Source organism: Anolis sagrei, chromosome 6 (genome assembly GCF_037176765.1).
Source record: "Anolis sagrei isolate rAnoSag1 chromosome 6, rAnoSag1.mat, whole genome shotgun sequence".
In the NCBI taxonomy this organism is placed as follows: domain Eukaryota; kingdom Metazoa; phylum Chordata; class Lepidosauria; order Squamata; family Dactyloidae; genus Anolis; species Anolis sagrei.
This window is the reverse complement of record NC_090026.1, coordinates 30,606,962-30,628,982: the sequence shown is the minus strand read 5'-3', so window position 1 is coordinate 30,628,982 and position 22,021 is coordinate 30,606,962. Positions and strand designations below refer to the sequence as shown.

Genomic DNA, 22,021 nt, shown 5'->3' with positions numbered 1-22,021 from the left:
TATGAGTCAGGTCTTACTTCTGCAACCCATTTTCATTGCTGGAGCTAGCACTGGAAAATACAGATGTCGGATGCTATTATACTAACATCTTTGGCAGGGAATTTGTATATTTCTCTTCTTTAGTCATCTGGGAATTCCCTTTCCTGGACCTCAGTACTCTACAGATTGGATTTGCAAGATGTATATTTTAAACCCCCAGTTAGGAAATGTACAATGCAATTCCTTTTCCAAAACTCCATATCTAAAGTTTCACTTATCCTCACTCCAAAAAAAAAACCTTCCCCAAGTAATTGTGGGTATCTCTAGGTCCTCTAGTGCCATCCCAAGAATAGTAAAAATATAGGGCTCACTATTATTCATAGTTCCAGGTATCCATAGGACTCTTAGAGTCATATTGTGCTACATCTTTAGCTGGGTTCATATGAACAATTCAAGCCCATCTAAACAAGGGCACCTTTGTGTACGTGTGTGTGTTTAATGAGTGGAAAGAAGACCTTTTTGGAGCAGTGATCAATATCAGAGATACAGCAAGAAAGGATTGCTTAATATTTTCCCTTCCTTTTTCCCAGATCACCTTCCCCACACTTTTATGCCAAATTGTTTCTTTATCTGTGTGTTGTTGGAGAGGGAGCGTTGAGAAAATCCACTGTATGCTTTCCCTTTCAATAAAAAAACACGCTTGTGGATGGTTTAAAAACAGTGACAGGAAAAGGCTTAAGCAATGTCTTCTACTATTTCTATGTTCTCCTACAGTTTTGTCATACAGATCAAATAAGTGCAGCTTCCCGTACCAAGTATTCATCCATTTTATCAAATTTATTTGATAAAAGGATGGTACCTTGTGCTTTTTATATGTGCCAAGCTGCAACTTACATAATCTTTTACCATGGTCCATAATAGCTGGGGCATAAGGAAGTTGGATTCAGAGTTTTGGAAGGTTTGGGGTACTGCAACTCTCCAAATTCCCAGGATGTGGAGATAAAATCCAAACAAGTAACTTTTCCAAAACTTTGGGGCAGAGATGGATGGAGAGTTCTTGCTCATTTTCGCTTCCTCAACAAGAAAAGGATTGCCTACCTATTAAGATACACTATAGGGCAATTGCTAACTACTGTGAAATTTATTTATATATTGTATCTCACAAGAAAGACATATGCGGGGTTAGTAAGTGACCACTGCAAATCAAAAAGTCATCATTAGCAGGCTTGATGAAATGCTGCATTTTAGAGAAAATCCAAAGGGGAAGTGTTTAGCAAATCCTAAGGGAGGTCATGCTCATTGCTACCCATGGAGCAGGGTGAGCTCCCGTCTGTCAGCTCCAGCTTCCCATGCGGGGACATGAGAGAAGCTTCCTACAGGATGGTAAAATATCTGGGCGTCCCCTGTGCAATGTCCTTGCAGATGGCCAATTCTCTCACACCAGAAGAAACTTGTAGTTCCTCAAGTTGCTCCTGATACGAAAAAAAACCCTCTCAATTTGAATTATTCAAGGTTAGTTAAAATGGAGGAAAATCAATAAACACAGTGAAGAAACAAAAAAAATGAAAGAGTACAAACAACAAGCAGGGAACAAGAGATAGTACAAAAAATATGCTACGGGGAGGGGGGAACATTAAACAAAAAATCTCAACCTTGTGATAGGAAATCATGCAATCATCAGACTGACTCTACGTTTTGGTATATTAGGTAAATGCCTTCAGGCATGGGCAAACTTTGGCCCTCTAGGTGTTTTGGACTTCAACTTTCACAATTCCTAAGAGCCTGCCGGCTGTTAGGAATTGAGGGAGTTGAAGTCCAAAACATCTGAAGGACCAAAGTTTGCCCATGCCTGCCTTAGATGGTAGATGTTGATAAGTTGCGGCAGTAGCAATTTCTTACCCATATCTCCCAAGAACCCCAGTAGTGGTACTCTAGTAAAAGGCAGAGCTGTATTGGGAGGAAGACTGAGAATTATAGTCCGACAATGCCTGAAAGGCTGAATCTTCCGTGCTATATAGAATGGACAAATGACACACTTTTGTTCATTGTTTTGGACACTCAAATATCCTGGGTTGGAACTCATAATGGTAATTGGTATGTGTCACTATTTGATAGCAAACAGTGACACATACCAAATTATACATGTTATTGCATATGTACAATCTAAATATCAAAACTATTTAAAAAGAATCACAAAGCTATTTTAAAAGAGCGTGGATTTCCTTCTCCAGGATGCAAATCTATGTGAAATTTGCTCAAGGTTGCTGTGAATTTTCCAGGCTGTATGGCCATGTTCCAGAAGCATTCTCTCCTGACATATTGCCCACATCTATGGCAGGCATCCTCAGAGATCGTGAGGTCTGTTGGAAGCTAGGCAAGTGGTGTTTATATATCTGTTGAATTTCCAGGATGGGAGAAAGAACTCTTGTCTGTTGAAGGCAAGTGTGAATGCTGCAACTGATCACCTTGATTAGCAATGAATAGCTAATCCCATCCCCACACACTTAGTATCCATGCCCTAGAGCTGTGTCCTATACTGGAAAAAAGGAGTTATAAAGCCTTGCAAAAGAATTCAGATTTTTTTTTTAGTAAACCTTTCATATTTTCTCCTTTTTTCATGTTATTACCTTGAATTGAAATTGATTTAATTATATTGTTACCATATGATGTACACAAAAGACAAAATGTAGCAAGGGGCACATCAAGTGGTAACAATGCCTATCAAATCCATTTTAGTTTTAGGTAAGGTTATAACACAACAAAATCTGGAAAAAAGAAAGTGGAATGAATATTGCTTCAATGTACTGTTTATCATGGTGACCTCTAGCTGAAATGGTATCTTAAATCAAATCAGTAATATTGAAAAAAAGCAAAAAGCAGAAATTATTGAGGTTATCAACGCTCAATAAAATGATCAAACCAGAAATGGAGCAAATTTTGCTTAATCCAGAATTTTGAATAAACTGATTCAGCTCTTGTACTAATATCTATTGGAACACAACTATCTTTCAGACTTCATGCTTTTCCAAATTTTACAGTTTGGTTCATAGTGCAAAAACATAATATGCTTTCAGAAATGTATATATTAGGAAAACTTGAATAAAAATCAGGCATGTGTTAGAGAAATTAGCATCTTAAAACCATACTTTAGGAGAAACAGGATGAGAGTGTCTATACTAAGGAAATACTTGTACAAAAATGCATACACTAAAGGGTTCTAAAAGTTTGGATGACAGTGATAAGAATGTAAGTGTGTTTGTATGATGGGGCTGATTATAGTAACTCATAACTTCCAATCCATGCGAATTTATGTGTGGTGTTAATGCAGACATCGGACAAAGACTGAAGATTAAATACATGTAAAACAGATATGGATCACAGATACACTAAAAAGACCAGACTAAACACAATTTAAGGAAACTCAATTCAGAAGCAGTCTATGTTCTGTAATAAAACACACACAGCTATGGGAAAACATACTGTGCTCCTTAAGAATGAGATATGCTGTGGAACATTTAAGTATGTTTAAATGTTCTTGTTATGAAGGGATGGCAGACAGACGCAACGGTCCTAAATAGTATTTCTCTACCCTTGAAGCTTGAAATGTGTTAGATCACAATCCTCATCATGACCAGCTAGCAAGGTCAATAGTTCATCTGAATGGTGTTAGGTTGGGAAAGCCTGGGTTTTAACATTTGAGGTGGAAAAAATAGCAGTAAGGAGTTTCTTATGCATGGTGGCACATGTAATGGAGCCGTCCAGTGGGAGAAGTAGCTCCATCGTTTGAGATCAGTTCTTGGGGATACATAAAACAAAATATGCCCCCCTTTTGGAAGAATCTTAGATTAAATGGACAGCCCATTAAGATTATTCAAGCACTGATTGTATGAAATTCCTTCTGCTGATGTCCAAAGTCTTTCCCTTCTTTTTTATTCTCACTTTCCAGCCACCAACAAATCCATCTTCAGCTCAACTTTGATGGGCCTTTCTGCAAACGAAGCCTGAGAAGCTATACAGCAAATATTACCCAGGACATCACATGGGGGTCTCCAGAAAGGAGTGACAGAAAAAACAACTCTTTCCTAGAGAAGTTGAAAAGAAAGAGTATAAAGTAAGTGGTCAGTCAGCTAATATTTATTAAGGAGAGGATTAAGAAGGAGTAAGCAATGTAGTGAAGTGGGTGGATCTGAAGATGGAGGTTCTGCTCAGCTACTGTCCCATGCCCAACTACCCCATTTAACTGTACCTTAGCCAATGATCTTACTATTGGACTCTCCATGAGGCCACGGAGAAAGATGAGATCCAAATCTCCAGCTCCCATAGAATTGGGGAGGTCACTGAGGTTGTCCAGGACCTGCTGCATGGCTGTGTGGAGAAATAAACATATTATTAATATCAACATAAACATCATCATCACTACCATCACCATTACTACAGTATATTATAAAACAAAGGTATCTAAAGCTGCTAGAGTGAGTGAGGCATTTTTCTGAATGAAGCACAGAGTGTTTGGGGATCGGAACATCCCTAGGGATACCAAGGTGCTTGTTTATAAAGCTATTGTCCTCCCAACCTTGCTATATGCCTGCAAAACGTGGACTATCTACAGACATCACATGCAACTCCTGGAACTATTCCATCAGCATTGCCTCCAAAAAAATCCTGCAAATCTCTTGGGAAGACAGGCAGACAAATGTCAGCATGCTGGAAGAAGCAAAGACCATCAGCACTGAAGCAATGGTCCTCCGCCATCAACTCCGCTGGACCGGCCACGTTGTCAGAATGCCTGACCACCATCTCCCAAAGCAGTTGCTCTACTCTGAACTCAATAATGGAAAACGGAATGTCGGTGGACAGGAAAAGAGATTTAAAGATAGACTCAAAGCCAACATTAAAAACTCTGGCATAGACACTAAGAACTGGGAAGGCCTGACCCTTGAGTGCTCCAGCTGGAGGTCAGCTGTGGCCAGTAGTGCTGTAGAATTTGAAGAGGCATGAATGGAGGGCAAAGAGAGAAACATGCCAAGAGGAAGGCATGTCAAGCCAATCCAGATGGGGACCGCCTTCCACTTGGAAATCCTCACTGCAGGAGAACATGCAGGTCAAGAATAGGGTTCCACAGTCACCTACATACCCACTGCCAGTACAACGAACTTGGAGGAAAATCTTACTCAGACAATGAGGGATTGCCTAAGTAAGTAAGAGTGAAAATTATTATTTATTATTATTTATTTATTATTTCATTCACTTATACCCCGCCCTTCTCACCCCGAGGGGGACTCAGGGCGGCTTACAGGGAGGGCACAATTAGATGCCCAAAACACAAGTAATCCAAACACTATCACAATTCAACAATCAGATTAAAACATCAATACATCATAAAAACATATACCTAAAACCATCTCATGTCATAGTCCATATATCAGAGCCGTACATCCGTTCTATTCCAATTATCTTTGTCTATCGCCCGGTCCTTGAGTTAATTGTCAGAGTGACCAAAAGCTTGGTCCCACATCCAGGTCTTTAGTTTTTTCCTAAATGCTAGGAGGGAAGAAGCCAATCTAATCTCCCCGGGGAGTGAATTCCACAGGCGGGGGGCCGCCACTGAGAAGGCCCTGCTCCTCGTCCCCGTCAGCCTCACTTGTGAGACCGGCGGGGTCGAGAGCAGGGCCTCCCCAGAAGATCTTAAACTTCGAGGTGGGATGTAGAGGGAGATCCGTTCGGACAAATACACTGGGCCGGAACCGTATAGGGTTTTATAGGTCAAGACCAGCACTTTAAATTCCGCTCGGAATTGGATCGGCAGCCAGTGGAGCTGACGCAACAGGGGGGTGGTGTGCTCCCTGTACGTCGCTCCGGTGAGCAATCTGGCTGCTTCTCGCTGGACTAGTTGTAGTTTCCGAGCAGTCTTCAATGGCAACCCCACGTAGAGTGCGTTGCAGTAATCCAGCCGGGATGTGACAAGAGCGTGGACCACCGTGGCCAGATCCGACTTCCCAAGGTACGGGCGCAGCTGGCGCACAAGTTTTAATTGTGCGAAAGCTCTCCCGGCCACCGCCGAGACCTGAGGTTCCAGGCTCAGCGGTGAGTCCAGGATCACTCCCAAGCTGCGAACCTGCGTCTTCAGGGGGAGTGTAACCCCGTCTAACACAGGCTGTAACCCTATACCCTGTTCGGCCTTCCGACTGACCAGTAGGACCTCTGTCTTGTCTGGATTCAGTTTCAATTTGTTAGCTCTCATCCAGTCCGATACAGCGGCTAAACACCGGTTCAAGGTCTGGACAGCCTCCTTGGTGACAGGTGTGAAGGAGTGACAGATTTGGACGTCATCTGCATAGAGATAGCATCTTAGTCCGAAACTCCGAATGATCTCTCCCAGCGGCTTCATGTAGATGTTAAATAACATCGGGGACAAGATTGAACCCTGTGGGACTCCACACAACAACGGTTGTGGGGCCGAACAGGTGTCACCCAGTAACACCTTCTGGGTCCGTCCCTCAAGGAAGGATCGGAGCCACCGCAAAGCAGTGCCTCCGAGCCCCATGTCCATGAGGCGGCCCAGAAGGATACCGTGATCGACGGTATCGAAGGCCGCCGAGAGGTCCAGCAGAACCAACAGGGACACACTCCCCCTGTCTAGTTCCCTGCGCAGATCATCTACCAAGGCGACCAAGGCTGTCTCAGTTCCATGTCCCGGCCTAAAGCCAGACTGTGCCGGATCAAGATAATCAGTGTCTACCAGAAACCCCTGGAGTTGTGTCGCCACCACACGTTCCATGACTTTGCCCAAATAGGGGAGATTGGAAACTGGCCGATAGTTGTCGAATTGGGTGGGATCCAGTGATGGTTTCTTCAACAGCGGTTTTATAATAGCTTGCTTTAAGCTCGCTGGAAACTCTCCTGTCTGTAGGGAGGTATTAACCATCACCTTCACCCACCCTGCCAAACCCCCTCTGGCTTCCTTAATCAGCCAGGAAGGGCAGGGGTCTAGGATGCATGTGGTGGGTCGCACCTCTCCAAGGATCCTGTCCACATCCTCAAGCTGAACCAATTGAAACGAATCCAACAAAACTGGACAAGCAGATGCTCTCGTTACATCCCCGGAGACGGCCGTTAACATGACGTCGAAGCCAGACCGAATCCGCTCAATTTTATCAGCGAAGGATCGAGCAAATGCTTCACAGCGAGCCACCGAGTTATCCGGGGTCTCGCTTTTTGGCGGATTTAACAGGCCCCTGACAACTCGGAAAAGCTCAGCTGGACGATTCTTCGCTGATGCAATATTGGCTGTGATGAATGTTTTCTGAGCTGCCTCTATTGCCACACTGTAGGACCTTAAAAAGGCATTCAAGTGTGTTTGGGCTAGATTGGTGGGATTCTGGCGCCACACGCACTCTAACCTCCTCTTCTTTCGCTTCATCGCTGCCAGCTCCTCAGTAAACCAAGAAGCTGGTTTAGCTCGGTTACTCGAGAGGGGGCGTTCCGGAGCGATAGTGTCAATTGCCCTGGTCAACTCACTGTTCCAGCCAGAGACCAGAGCATCGACAGAATCGTTAGCCAAGGAGGTGGGAAAATCCCCAAGAGCCATCAGGAAGCCATTTGCATCCATCAGTCTCCTGGGGCGGACCATTCTAATGGGTCCACCACCCCTGCGAAGGTTAGAAGGCACAGTTAGTCTAAAACTGATCAGGTGGTGATCGGTCCATGGCAAAGGGGCGATGGTCGGCTCCTCCATTCCGTCACCCTCATCCCATCCTTGGGTGAAGACCAAATCCAAGGTGTGTCCGGCACTATGGGTGGGACCAGATATTAGCTGGGACAGGCCCATGGTTGCCATGGAGGCCATGAAGTCCTGAGCCGCTCCGGAGAGAGAGGCCTCAGCATGGATGTTGAAATCTCCCAGGACCAGAAGTCGTTGGGAGTTCAACACCATGTCCGAGACCACTCCCGCTAGCTCAGGTAGGGAGACTGTAGTGCAGCGGGGTGGTCGGTACACTACCAGAATCCCTATCCTGTCCCGGTCACCTATCCTAAAGCCGGCACATTCAAAGGAAGATGATTGAGGGATGGGACACCTGATCAGTGGGATAAAGTCCTTATAGACCACTGCGAAAACTATAATGGTTGTGAAGAAGAGGGAATTTAAGCAGATGGTGTTTTATGCACAACCCAGTAATAGGCAACACTTGGTGAAATTCACTCTTCCACACAAGCATTAGAGATACAGGAGTTGTCTATAGTGTTCACTCTGGTAACTCTATATATAAGTCGTCAGAACCCTGCCTATCCACTTCCAATATTCCCAACAGATGGGCTGCGGGAAAGAATCAAAAGGCAGAAACCAATCAGAATATATAGTTATAATAAGGGATAAGGGAGGAGCATCAAACAGTTGATACCCTGATCTCTCATATCAGCACTCTATGTGAGCGGCCATGTGTATACATCAGGCATTGTGCCGGGTCCATGTGGTTATTTAGCACACAGGCAATCAAGCAACACTTGTAGGTCTTGGATGGCCATGGCAGGCAGCCACAGACATCTGTCTCATTCCCAGCTAACCAATTCATTAATATGCAACATAACCCACATTTTACTCTCAGACAGACAGCTCAATAGGGAGGAAGCCTTTGGAGAAATTATGTCAAAAATAGTCACATGCCAACTAGGCATTATCTGCTGCAGTTTTGCAAACACACTCCTGTTGTTTATCTCTGGATAGAACAGGACCCATACCCTGTCTTACCTGATGTCAGGCAAATATTGGTTTGCCCTTCCCATCCTTTCTGTGGAAGGTATAGCCCATCCTGTCCCTCCCATATTTTCTCCTCCTTTATGTTCATGCAAACTGCAGAAGCAGATGAATAGGTCTTACATGAAAAGAGGAGTGAGCTACCTCCAATAAGGAGCAATAGTGATGCTCTTTGGATGAATGCCAGGCCACCAACATTGTTATTATTCACAGGACCACCACAATGTGCTACCACCACAATGACAGTGCATTGTGATAGAATAAGCCTACATATTATGCAAGAGATCCATTCTGGGACCCTTTGTGCAATATGATTTTCACATAATATCTGGAACCTTTCTCTACAGCCACAATGCTGCTGAAAGTTGAAAATACAGTACAGCACAGTGTCAAAATATTCCCCCACTCACCCACATACCTGCTGTCCAACAGAAGGAAGAGTAACAGAAGGGAAAACTCACATTTTGGGGTGCAATCTGCTCACACTAAATCCCCAAAAGCAGCCTGGGTGCCAAATCTGGCAGGAGGCCCAGCTCTGTGGAGCCATATACCTCTCTTGCCAAGAAAAGTTTCCATCTCCTTCGTCTGCAATGAGAAACTATCAAAGTCCATTATGTCTTCTTCCTCTTTGGGGAGAAATGGCCTTCTGCAGTTCTCTCCCCTGAGAAAGGAATCTGTCTTCTTCCTCTGAAGAGAGAAGTGGTAGAAGTCCATCTGTATTTCTCTCCCCTGAGAAAGGAGTTAGATTTTTTTTTCTCAGAGGAAGAAGTATAGCCAGACCTCTGTTGCTTCTCTCAGAAAGGGAAGGAGGCTAATAGAAGTTTATGGCTCTGTGTCTGAATTCTTTCTCTCAAATCCAGATGACTAAAATGGGATTGTTGTACTCTAAACATATCTCAAGAAGCCATGATTTATTAGGAATATATATATACTTGATAAGATACAACACAGTAGGAAAACAGGAAAATTAAATTAGAGTCAAAATCAGCTTGACAGCAATCAACAACAAACCATTACAAAGCTCCAAATAAACCTCCCACAGCAACAATAGTTCTATCTCAAAAAGTGTTTTTTCAAGGAGTGGAAGTTATGTGCTTTAAAAAGGGCCCAGGGCCATTTAAAGATGCACTCTTACGCTATATATATTGTCATCTGAGGCTAACAAACTGTTAGAAGTTGCTCATAAATCTCCATTTAAGACATTAATCTTTCAAATCAAAATAATCAATGAGTTCATAGCTTACATTCATATATATCCAGTACTTTACTAACGCAGATAATGAATAGACATGATAACATTTTTCATTGGACATTTTGTTCTGCATACACAAAGCCTGTGGTGATATTGCACCTTTCAACTGGGCCGATTCTCAAGGAAGTATTCATTGTAAGTTGTCTGCTTGCATTTTTCAACTACAGTGGGAAGTGACTTAACAAAGATTTCCAAGCCATGCTTACTACTGAGACACTAAAAGAAGTTCAGACTCTTCTTTTCTCACCCTACCGACAGGACGGCTTACCATATAGATGATAGTTGCTATTGTCTATCAAATTTCCATAACCCCATAGAGAATCTTTGCATGACAATGGCTTCCTGCCCAATATATCAATCCACAGTTTATGGAAGGACTTATGAAGGGGGAGTAGAGAGCTTCGCAGCCATGGCATTTATCTTTTATACATGTCATACATTGTACATTAACAGTGTGATATATGCTTTGGGAAACCAGGATTGATTTCATAAGAGCATGAAGTTAATCCCCAGCACACAGCTAGGCAACCTGTCTCATAATATATATGTATGTCTTTAAGACTTCAAAAAGACTTTTTGTTTTTTGCCCTGATAATAGCTACTCCTCTGGAATTTGTCACCTTAATTACTATGGGGAACACACACACACACACACACGGCCTTTCACAAGTTGATGACTTCCAGACTTCTACTCCCATGACTTTTCTCTCCACTGTTCATATCAATGGGCATGTTTAGCCTGCAGAAGAGAAGGCTGAGAGTAGATATGATGGTCATGTATAAATATATGAGGGGAAGTCATAGGGAGGAGGAACCAAGCTTGTTTTCTGCTGCCCTGGAAACTAGGATATGGAACAATGGCTTCAAACTACAGCAAAGGAGATTCCACCTGAACATTAGGAAGAACTTCCTAACTGTGAGAGGTGTTCAGCATTGGAACTCTTTGCCCTGGAGTGTAGTGGAGACTCCTTCTTTGGAAGCTTTTCAAGAGAGGCTGGATACCGATCTGTCGGGGTGCTTTGAATGCAATTTTCCTGCTTCTTGTCAGGGGTTGGACTGGACGGCCCACGAGGTCTCTTCCAACTCTATGAGTCTATGATTCCATCAAATTAACATTCCTCAATACTGCAGAAACAGAACAAAGCACTACTCTGGAACAACAGTGAATTGTTCCTTCTGTCCATGCAGTCTACTGTCTCAAGTTATATATTTCCAGATATTGGAGCTTTTTTTCTCCAATACATTTTTATTCAAGAAAAAAAAAACAAAGCACACAAATGATACGTAAAATTATCAAAACCTGCATCAGTATCATGTCCATTACTACTAAAATCATAGAGTTGGAAGAGACCTTGTGGGCCATCCAGTCCATGGCTCAGAAAATGCAATTGGTGCAAAGATCGGCAGCCAGACTACCAATGGGAGCTTGCAACAGGGAGGATACCATGTCCCTACTAAAGCAGCTTCACTGGCTGCCGATAAGTTTCCAGACCCAATTCAAAGTGCAGGTCATTACTTACAAAGCCCTACACTGTTCAGGTCCAGCCTATCTTCGTGACCATATCTACTCCTATGAACCAGTGTGGGCTCCAAGATCTGCAGAGGAGGGTCTCCTCTCAGTCCCACCTCTGTCTCAAGTGAGACGAGAGGGGGGGCTTCTCTGTAGTGGCTCCCTGGCTCTGGAATACCCTCCCAAAAGAGATTAGATTAGCCCCCACCCTTGACTCCTTCCGATCCAGCCTAAAACATGGATTTTTAAGCAGGCTTTTGGATTCAACTAGTCTGAAATGGGCCCATATGAGGTTGACACTTTGGCACTTTAGTTGTGAATTGAGGGCAGCTAGTTTTAACTACAGATGGTCTGTGTTTTAAACTGTGTGTTTTTTTTAAAAAAAAATTATGTGTTGATAGTGGTTGTTTTTATAACTTTTATGTGATATTGTTTTTATACTCATGTACCGTTTATATTATATACTAGTAATGCTTTGTAAGCTGCACCAAATCCCTTTTGGGAAATGGTGGCGGGATATAAATAAAGATGATGATGATGATGATGATGATGATGATGATTGTATGTTAAACTTGATCATGTTGCCCATTTTAAATTAGCAGCTATTGCTGAATTTTATTGAGTGTATTGTTTAAATTGAGTGGGGTCGTTGTAGTTTCTGTAAGTGTTATTTATGTTCATTGACATTGTAATAGTTATTATTATGGATGTTGATGTATTTATGTGCTATGGCATGAGATGTGCTGTTTTGCAAGCTGCCCTGAATCCCCTTTTAGGAGATGGTGGCGGGATATAAATAAAGATTATTTTAATGACACAAAAACACAGTATGTCACAGAAAATGAGATATATATGCTAGATTTTGTATCACAAAATCACAAGTCGAACACTTCCCAAGCATCTAAGACTATGTGATGTATTTCCAAATGATGCACGCAGATCCAAGTAAGGTAGCCTTTTGCAGTTGACAGATTGTGATTTTGTCAATGTTTATTGTTTCCAAATGCCGGCTGAGATCTTTTGGCATGGCACCCAGTGTGCCAATTACTACTGGGATCACCTGTACTGGTTTATTCTAGAGCGTTTGCAGTTCGATTTTGAGGTCCTGATAATGGCTGAGTTTTCCCTGTTATTTTTCATCAATTTGACTGTCACCTGGTATGGCGACATCAATAATCCAAACTTCTTTCTTTTCTGCAATCATGATGTCTGGTGTATTGTGTTACAAAACATTGACAGTCTGGATCTGAAAGTCCCACAGTATTTTTGCGTGTTCATTTTCCACTACCTTTGCAGGTTTATGATTCCATCAATTCTTTATTGCCGACAGGTGGTACTTGTGTCATAAGTTCCAATGAATCATTTGGGCCATAGAGTTGTGCCTCTGTTTGTAGTCTGTCTGTGCGATTTTCTTGCAGCAGCAGCTGAAGATATGATCAATGGTGTCATCGGCTTCTTTGCATAGTCTGCATTTTGAGTCATCGGTTAATTGCATTTGTTCTGATGGCTTGCTCCTGGGCTGCAAGAATCAAGCCTTCTGTCTCCTTCTTCAGTGTTCCATTCACGAGCCATAACCAGGTCTTTTCCTTGTCAACTTTTCCTTCAATTTTGTAAAGGAATTGCCCATGCAATGCTTTGTTGTGCCAGCTGTCAGCTCTGGTTTGTAGTGCAGCTTTCTTGTACTGATTCTTTGTCTGTTGTGCTTTGAGAAGTTTCTGATTATTGACTTCAATCAATGCAGGTTCTTTGCTTTCCTTTACATATTTCCTTTACATAAAGATGATGATGACAACGACTTATTATTATTACTATTATTATTATTATTATTATTGCAGGGAGGCTAGAAAATATTCCAACCAGAAATTGCAGTTAAAGTTAACAATACTAGGCAATATTAACTGAAGGACTCACTCTGTATAAGGTAGCTTCCTTTATTATTTATTTCACAAAGCAACAGCACCATCAGTTGTTTCACTATTTGGTGAAAACAATGTTATTATTAGGTTCTTGTGGGCTTTTTCGGGCTATAGAGCCATGTTCTAGAGGCATTTCTCCTGACGTTTCGCCTGCATCTATGGCAAGCATCCTCAGAGGTAGAGGTCTGTTGGAATTAGGACAATGGGTTTATATATATCTGTGGAATGGCTGGGGTGGGGCAAGGGGCTCTTCCCTGCTGCAGTTAGGTGTGAATGTTCAGCTGATCACCTTCATTAGCATTTGAAGGCCTGCCTGCGCCTGGGAAAATCTGTTGCTGGGAGGTGTTAATCTGTGCCTGGTTTTTTCCTCTCTGTTGTTTAGCTGTTATAATTTTAGAGTTTTTTAATACTGGTAGCCAGATTTTGTTCATTTTCATGGTCTCTTCCTTTCTGTTGAAATTGTCCACATGCTTGTGGATTTCAATGGCTTCTCTGTGTAGTCTGACATGGTGGTTGTTGGTGTGGTCCAGCATTTCTGTGTTCTCAAATAATATGCTGTGTCCAGGCTGGTTCATCAGGTGCTCTGCTATGGCTGACTTCTCTGGTTGAAGGAGTCTGCAGTGCCTTTCATGTTCCTTGATGCGTGTCTGGGCGCTGCGTTTGGTGGTCCCTATGTAGACTTGTCCACAGCTGTATGGTATACGGTAGACTCCTGCAGAGGTGAGAGGATCCCTCTTGTCCTTTGCTGAATGTAGCATTTGTTGGATTTTCTTGGTGGGTTTGTAGATTGTTTGTATGTTGTGTTGGGCTCTCCAGGCCAATGGATACTCCACCTCAGACATCAGAAGAGCAGCAAGACCAAGAACAAGCCACGAGAGTAAAGACGAAGATCCACCCAGAGGAAAAGTGTTCCTGCCATACATCTAGGGAACCACTGACCGCATAGGGAAGCTGATGAGGAAACACAACATACAAACAATCTACAAACCCACCAAGAAAATCCAACAAATGCTACGTTCAGCAAAGGGCAAGAGGGATCCTCTCACCTCTGCAGGAGTCTACCGTATACCATGCAGCTGTGGACAAGTCTACATAGGGACCACCAAACGCAGCGCCCAGACATGCATCAAGGAACATGAAAGGCACTGCAGACTCCTTCAACCAGAGAAGTCAGCCATAGCAGAGCACCTGATGAACCAGCCTGGACACAGCATATTATTTGAGAACACAGAAATGCTGGACCACACCAACAACCACCATGTCAGACTACACAGAGAAGCCATTGAAATCCACAAGCATGTGGACAATTTCAACAGAAAGGAAGAGACCATGAAAATGAACAAAATCTGGCTACCAGTATTAAAAAACTCTAAAATTATAACAGCTAAACAACAGAGAGGAAAAAACCAGGCACAGATTAACACCTCCCAGCAACAGATTTTCCCAGGCGCAGGCAGGCCTTCAAATGCTAATGAAGGTGATCAGCTGAACATTCACACCTAACTGCAGCAGGGAAGAGCTCCTTGCCCCACCCCAGCCATTCCACAGATATATATAAACCCATTGTCCTAATTCCAACAGACCTCTACCTCTGAGGATGCTTGCCATAGATGCAGGCGAAACGTCAGGAGAAATGCCTCTAGAACATGGCTCTATAGCCCGAAAAAACCCACAAGAACCTAGTGATTCCAGCCATGAAAGCCTTCGACAATACAATGTTATTATTGCCCCAACACTCCTAAAAGTAACATTACACAGCTGTTGTTGCTACTTGTAACACAAGTTCTGTCCATTTCCTACTCTTCTTCTGTTTCTGATTATCCGATTCGAGGGAGAAAGTGAGTAATTTCTCTTTCAAATAAGGGTTGCCATTCACTGGGCTGTCATTCATGGCTGTCTTCTGAAAAGATGCCAAGGGAGACGCCTCCTCCTTCCGCTGCCTGGGCAACCATCTCTGGGTACCACAGCCCCATCCCTGCTCATTTTTGCGTGACACGTGCACTCTTTCCCACCTCTTTCTTTCCATCTTCAATGAGATCAACTCCTCCCCAAAAGCCAGCCAACAAGGAACAAAAGATGCAGTATCTCTCCCACTTTCTCTGAGAAAGAGGGAGAAAACCAGAGAATAGTAGTGTACAACGTGCCAGGGAATCTGGGATTCTGAATTCTCTACAGTGCTGCTCAACAGATGTGCACTGAACTCTGCACTGACAACAAATGAAACCAGCAGATTAATTCGTATGGACTAACTACCACAATTTAATTCTCTCTGCACATACCATAAGCATAGTTTGCAGCTATACAGCACTCACCCCACCCCCAAGGATTAAGACAGTAGAGTTTAACTGGTTTTAAAATTCAGATTTGAAAATGACTCTGTATAAACATCAAGGCTAGTATAATCCTAAACACTTTTACCCATGCACCTGGAAAACAGGATTCCGTTTATTTCGGTATTTGCTACATTCGATCTTAGAATCATAGAGTTGGATGAGACCTCATGGGCCATCCAGTCCAACCCCCTGCCAAGAAGCAGGAAAATCACATTCAAAACACCCCCGACAGATGGCCATCCAGCCTCTGCTTAAAAGTCTCCAAAGAAGGAGTCTCCATCACACTTGGGGCCGGAGAGTTCCACTGCTAAACAGCTCTCACAGTCAAGCAGTTCTTCCTAATGTGCAGGTGGAATCTCCTTTCCTGTAGTTTGAAGCCATTGTTCTTTGTCCTAGTCTCCAGGGCAGCAGAAAACAAGCCTGCTCCCTCCTCCCTAAGACTTCCCCTCATACATTTATACATGGCCAACTTGTCTCCTCTCAGCCTTCTCTTCTGAAGGCTAAACATGCCTAGCTCTTTAAGCCACTCCTCATAGGGCTTGTTCTCTAGACCCTTGATTATTTTAGTCATCCTCCTTATCTTCCTTCAATGAGATCAAGGCAAAGTACATAGCTCTCTCCTCACACTATAGAGCGCTACCATTCTGAGTCATTGGGTTTAGCTTAACATTTAAATACATTGAGTTGAATTCTGTTGATAGTTCTATCTAAAGTAGACCCAGTGAATAAATGGGATTTTCATATTATTTACTTCCCATTTAACCATTTATTAAATGGGTATGTTGTAGTTTCGGGCTAAGCAAGATGATTTCAACCATTAACTTATGTCTCAAGCTGCTGCCAAGAAGAGTGCTTAACCTTTAGTTATATTCTGCTTTTCTTACCCCCTGAAGGTACACTCCTGAACTGGGAAAGGAAGCAGGGAAAGAAGGATTGGTTTTTCACCTCAAACAGCAAGTAAGAAATCTGTGACCTAGTTTCAGTATGACCCCTGTATCTGTACAAATGGTACCTGAGGTTTTATTTATCCACATTCAATTAAAGAGGTCTTCCCTATAGACTTTTCTAGGTCCTATAGCATGACTCTGAGCCTCTGATGGCTGCTCAACTTGCTGACCAAAAGGTTGGCGGTTCAAATCCAGGGTGAACTCCCGCTATTAGCCCCAGCTTCTGCCAACCTAACAGTTTGAAAACATACAAATGTGAGTATATCAATAGATACCACTTCGGTGGGAAGGCAATGGCACTCCATGCAGTCATGCCAGCCACATGACCTTGGAGGCATCTATGGACAACGCTGGCTCTCTGGCTTAGAAATGGAGATAAGCACCACCACCCAGAGTTGGACACTACTAGACTTAATTTCAAGGGGAAACCTTTACCTTTTCCTTTATCTAGCATGACTCTATGATGCTCTTGGGCTGAAGATCCTTCACTTGTGAAATCTGGGAACATACCGTCTGTAGATATGGGGCTGAATTTAACTATAAAAATGGATGGTTACTTCTGGAGAATACAAGGAGAGGTGATCTGGGTTTTGATTTGTATTCAAGGAGGACACAGGAAGATTTTGCTTCTTTCCTCTGCCTCGCCTCTTAGTTCTACCTGATGCAGGATTTCTGCACAGGAAAGCATGCATGTTCTAATCTCACTAAAATGCTGATTGATTCCCACTCCTCCCTTTCTCTGGTGCTTGCTCTATTACATCCTCGTTTCTGTGGCAACGGGAGGAAGAGATTTGCATCCAAGGTTACTCTAAACCAGGATGGAGGAAAAGCTGATTTAAAGAGATAGTAACACCATTCAGAGCTATGAGCTTAAATCATGGGTGGAAATCATTCATTTCTCCACACTGTGGTAGTCTGCAACTCTCATTCGTCACTGTTGCTCACAGCTGCTGAGAACTGTAGTTCAACAACATCTGGAGGGAGTCATGATTTCCACCATGGCTTAAGTCCTTTGGAAGATCATGCCTCCCAGGACAGATACCCAAATACTCCAATATGTCACAGAAAAAAAGCTGGCATGTGCATACCCAAGTGATGTCAGAGTATGATCAATATGGCAAAATATGTTAATAAGGAATACAGTGTTCCTTCGCTACTTTGTGGTTTGCTTTCCACGGACTCTCTGTTTCATGTTTTTTTTAAAAAAAATGAATTTAATATATACAAGTAGTGAGGGAACACTGTATACCCGTTGTTTCCCCAGTATAGATGCTGCCTCCTCCTCCTCCTTCCTTGACGAGGTCTTGCTCATCCCACATTTCCCTATGGCACCTCAGAGAAGAGGAGGAGTAGGAGCAGGAGGAGGAGGCCTTCCTGACAGGCTCCTACGTGTCACCCCGGGCCCAGGCTTCTGTGTCCAGGTTGAGCAGGCTTCTCTGCTGCTACTGCTGCTACTGCCATAGGGGCACTGGGCCTGAGCGAGGAGCAGGGTGAGGCAGCCATGGCCCTGTCTTGGTGACCCCTCTGCTGCCGCTGCCCCTGCCCCTACACACTGCCCCTGCTCTGCCTCTGGATGAGCCTGGCCTGTAAGAGGATGGCTCACAGTGGTCTCAGGAAGTCCATGGTTCATCCTCCTCCAAACAGTACCAGGATATAGAGTGGCTCATGGGGGCCCTGTGTGCCCCCATGGTCTTGATCAGTCATTGGATGAGGGTCTCAGTGATCTCAGAAAGTGAGTGAAGATACTGCAAGTCCCATCATCCATAGTCCATCCTCCCCAAACCATGCCAGAATTTTGAGTTGGCCATTGGGGCTCTCTGTGCCAAGTTAGGTCTTTATTGGTAATTGGATGGGTGTTGCTGTGGTCACAGGAAGTGGGTGAAGGTACTGCAAGTCCCATCATCCATGGTCCATCCTCCTCGAAACTGCACCAGGATGTAGAGTGGGTCATGGGGGTTATGTGTGCTAAGTTTGGTCTTGATCAGTCATTGGATGAGGGTCACAGCGGTCTCGAGAAGTGAGTGGAGGTACTTCAAGTCACATCATCCATGGTCCACCCCTCCTTCAAACTGCAGTAGGATGTAGAGTGGGTCAAGGCGGCTCTGTGTGCCAAGTTTGGTCTTTATCAGTCTTTGTTGGGGGCCACAGTGGTCTGTGGGAACCGAAGGGTTTGAAAGTACTACAAATTCCATCGTCAATTGTCTGTACTCCCCCACACATCACCAGGATATAAAGGGGGTCATGGAGGTTATGTGTGCCAAGTTTGGTCCAGGTCTGTCGCTTGTGCAGGTCACAGTGGCCTGTGAAAGTGGCAGTCAATCAGAAAGCTGCCACATACATACAAACATTCTCTCTCTCTATATATATATATACACACACACACACAAAAACACACACACATATATGTAGTGTCCCTACTTCACAGATTTTAACTTATCGCGGGTGGTCCTGGAACACAACACTCGCGATAAGTGAGGCAACACTGTAGTAGATAAAAATGGCTTTAGCAGTTTGTTTTGGTCTGAGTTTACTTGGAAATGCAAGAATCTGCCCTGCCTTCTCCTTTCTTCCTTGCTGAGTATTCCAGGTGCAAGCTACTTTTCTACTTTGAACTCAGTTTGCGGTGACTGAGGACAAAAGGGAAAAGTAGAGGAAGGAGGAAAGATGTACCAGGGCATTTTAAAAACAGCTGAAAAGTGGGATGGCAGTCACAAGAAAAAACAGAGCTAGCAAAGTGAGGACACAGCCTCAAACAGAAAATTGCCATATATACTCATGTATAAGCCGAACTTATGTATATGTCAATGGCAGATTTTAATATAATAAGTTGAGGGTCATTCTGCAGAAAGGGGAAAATACTAGTGCCACCTCAGAAGACAGCCACCCCTGGCTATTGCCATTCCCAATCCAGGCATTAGAAAAGTCAGAAGTGGCATCACATCAGAGGGATTGCAAGGAGTTGGTACTTCTTTTAGTTTCTCTTGGGATGGACTCAGCTCTTGCTTTTTGTTACTCTACTCAGAGAAGAGGACGGTTCCTTTTTTTATAAGAGTTAAGGTACAGTACTCACATTGGGCCATGGGTAAGTCAACCTAGACTTTTTGGGTTGATATTTTGACTAAAATTTCCAGACTTATACGTGAGTATATAGAGGATCTGGATATGTGGAACTGTTGAATAAACAGTAGCAGCACTTTCTAAATGTTCTATTCACCCAGCTAGTTTTAAGCATGAATTTTAAGCTTGTGTCTTGTGTTTAATCTCTGTTCTGTGTATTTTAATATGTATGTCATATATATATATATATAGATATAGAAATAGGGAGCTCCCAGCGGCGCAGTGGGTTAAAGTGCTGAGCTGCTGAACTTGCTAACTGAAAGGTCAGCCAGTAGGCTCCTACTGTTAGCTTACTGGGCTAACAGTAAGAGCGGCATGAGCTCCTACTGTTAGCCCAGCTTCTGCCAACCTAGCAGTTTGAAAACATGCAAATGTGAGTAGATTAATAGGTACCGCTCTGGCAGGAAGGTAAAAGCGCTCCATGCAGTCATGCTGGCCACATGACCCTGGAGGTGTCTACAGACAATGCTGGCTCTTAGGCTTAGAAACGGAGATGAGCACCAACTCCCTGAGTCAGAAACAACTGGACTTAATGTCAGGGGAAAATCTTTACTTTTACTCATTATAGAAATGTGTGTATGTGTATTACAATGTTTATGTGTTTCAATTATGCTGTAACCTGCGTCAAGCCATGAGGAGGTGGGTAAGAATTGGAACAGACTCTACTACCCCAGCGAAGTTGGGGGAGGAGAGCAATTTTGACTCCTCCCCCGAGACAAGAAGGGAGGGTTCCTTTGGAACCCTCCAGAAGCGGGGGCGTGGCCTGCCTTAGGCAAGCCAAAGCCCACCAGGCCCATTCGGTGCCTGGCCGTTGGCCCACCACTCCCGCCCATTAACAGTGTAAATAGTGGTTGCCGATTGGGACCGGGTAGGAATTCCCCCCCCCCCTATATTTTAGGAGGGTTTTTTGCCTACCCTATATTGTTTAGGAGCTACATGGAATGGTACAGGTCTTAAATAGGCCTTAGCAGAAAATAGGGAAATCCCATAGTTGGTGTACACCTAAGGCACCCCCTTATGGGGTGAAGGCCATTAAGCAAAAACACCCACCCAGAAGTTAGAGTGATGGGTGAGGTGAAGTCAAACGGCCCTGGAATGATGAGAGTCTGGTCTCAATGACTTTGAGAGAGACTTCTCACTCATTTCCCTTAAAGGTTGCCTGGTTAGATCACCAGGGAACCCAGGTGTTTCGCCCATAAAAGTTATATTAAGCCGGGTAGGGATGCTACCTTGGCTCGGCTCCACCAAGTTCCAGACATCCTTAAGTTATGTTAGGAAATTCTAAATAGGTAACATTCAATAAAAGTTGCCCAATTTGAACCCAAAGATTTGTTGTGTTGTCTCTTTATTTCGGGGGTTGGCAGTCAAAGTGCAGCTCTTTATACCATGTGGCCTATCCTATTTTCCTAAAGTCCAGTTGTGGAGGAGAATGCTGACTCTCTACTACCATTAAATTCAGATCCAACTTCCAGGCTGGTCAGCATCATGAGGACTGCTAGCTGGAGGAGTCTGTTAAGTGTAGTAATATCACACATGAGGAAACCAGAGCAAACCCTGACAAATCAGGCATAGAGCCAAATGAAACAAATGCCAGATTGATTCCTGCTGTGTTAGAGGCAGGCATGTAGCCAGGGGGGGGGGGGGGGCTCGGGGGGCTTCAGCCCCCCCCGAAATTCTCATGGTGGTTCGCGAAAAGGCCTTACTGGTGCATTATTTAAACTGTTATGTTTATTAATATCATGATTTGATCACCATTCTCAATATATCCCATATGTATGGGGGTATTGGGGTAATGATACAAAAGGTTTGCTAGGCTAGACCCTCTTTCACTCAGACTCAGCCCCCCCCCCCCGAAACTCAGCCCCCCCCCCCCGAAACCCCCCCTGAAAATTTTTTTAGCCCCCCCCGAAATGAAATCCTGGCTACGGGCCTGGTTAGAGGTGAAACCTGGCAGGTGCTGGAGAGCACTGCCTTTCAGAATAAATTCCTGGACAAAACACAGTTCAAATGGCCAGAGAAGTAAAATATTTGCTTATTAGATGCCTTCCCTTTGTTGTTTCTTCTTACAGTCCGTGGTGGGAGAAACCCAGGGGAAGGGAGGATAGATTTCAGCCTGGGTACAAGCAAGATTGCAAAGTTCAAAAGGCTTTACCTTGGATGTGTTTCGAATTTAAGATCCAAAAAAAGCTACACATTGAAAGAGCATTTGTGGCAA

At 43.7% G+C, this 22,021-nt stretch overlaps 1 protein-coding gene across 5 annotated transcripts in view; it reads right to left on the bottom strand.

The window, feature by feature from the left end:
• MPP2 (MAGUK p55 scaffold protein 2) overlaps positions 1–22,021 on the bottom strand; it is an 82,395-nt gene that overhangs the window by 32,707 nt on the left and 27,667 nt on the right. For 4 of the 5 annotated variants that reach the window (XR_010910158.1, XM_060780813.2, XM_060780809.2 and 1 more), the window contains one exon: positions 4,226–4,344. Coding sequence is in view for 4 of the 5 variants with exons in the window: in XM_060780813.2 (XP_060636796.1) it covers positions 4,226–4,344 (119 nt within the window). In the remaining variant the exon portion in view is untranslated. The remainder of the gene's footprint in view (positions 1–4,225; positions 4,345–22,021) is intronic. The other variant, XM_060780810.2, reaches the window with a different exon arrangement.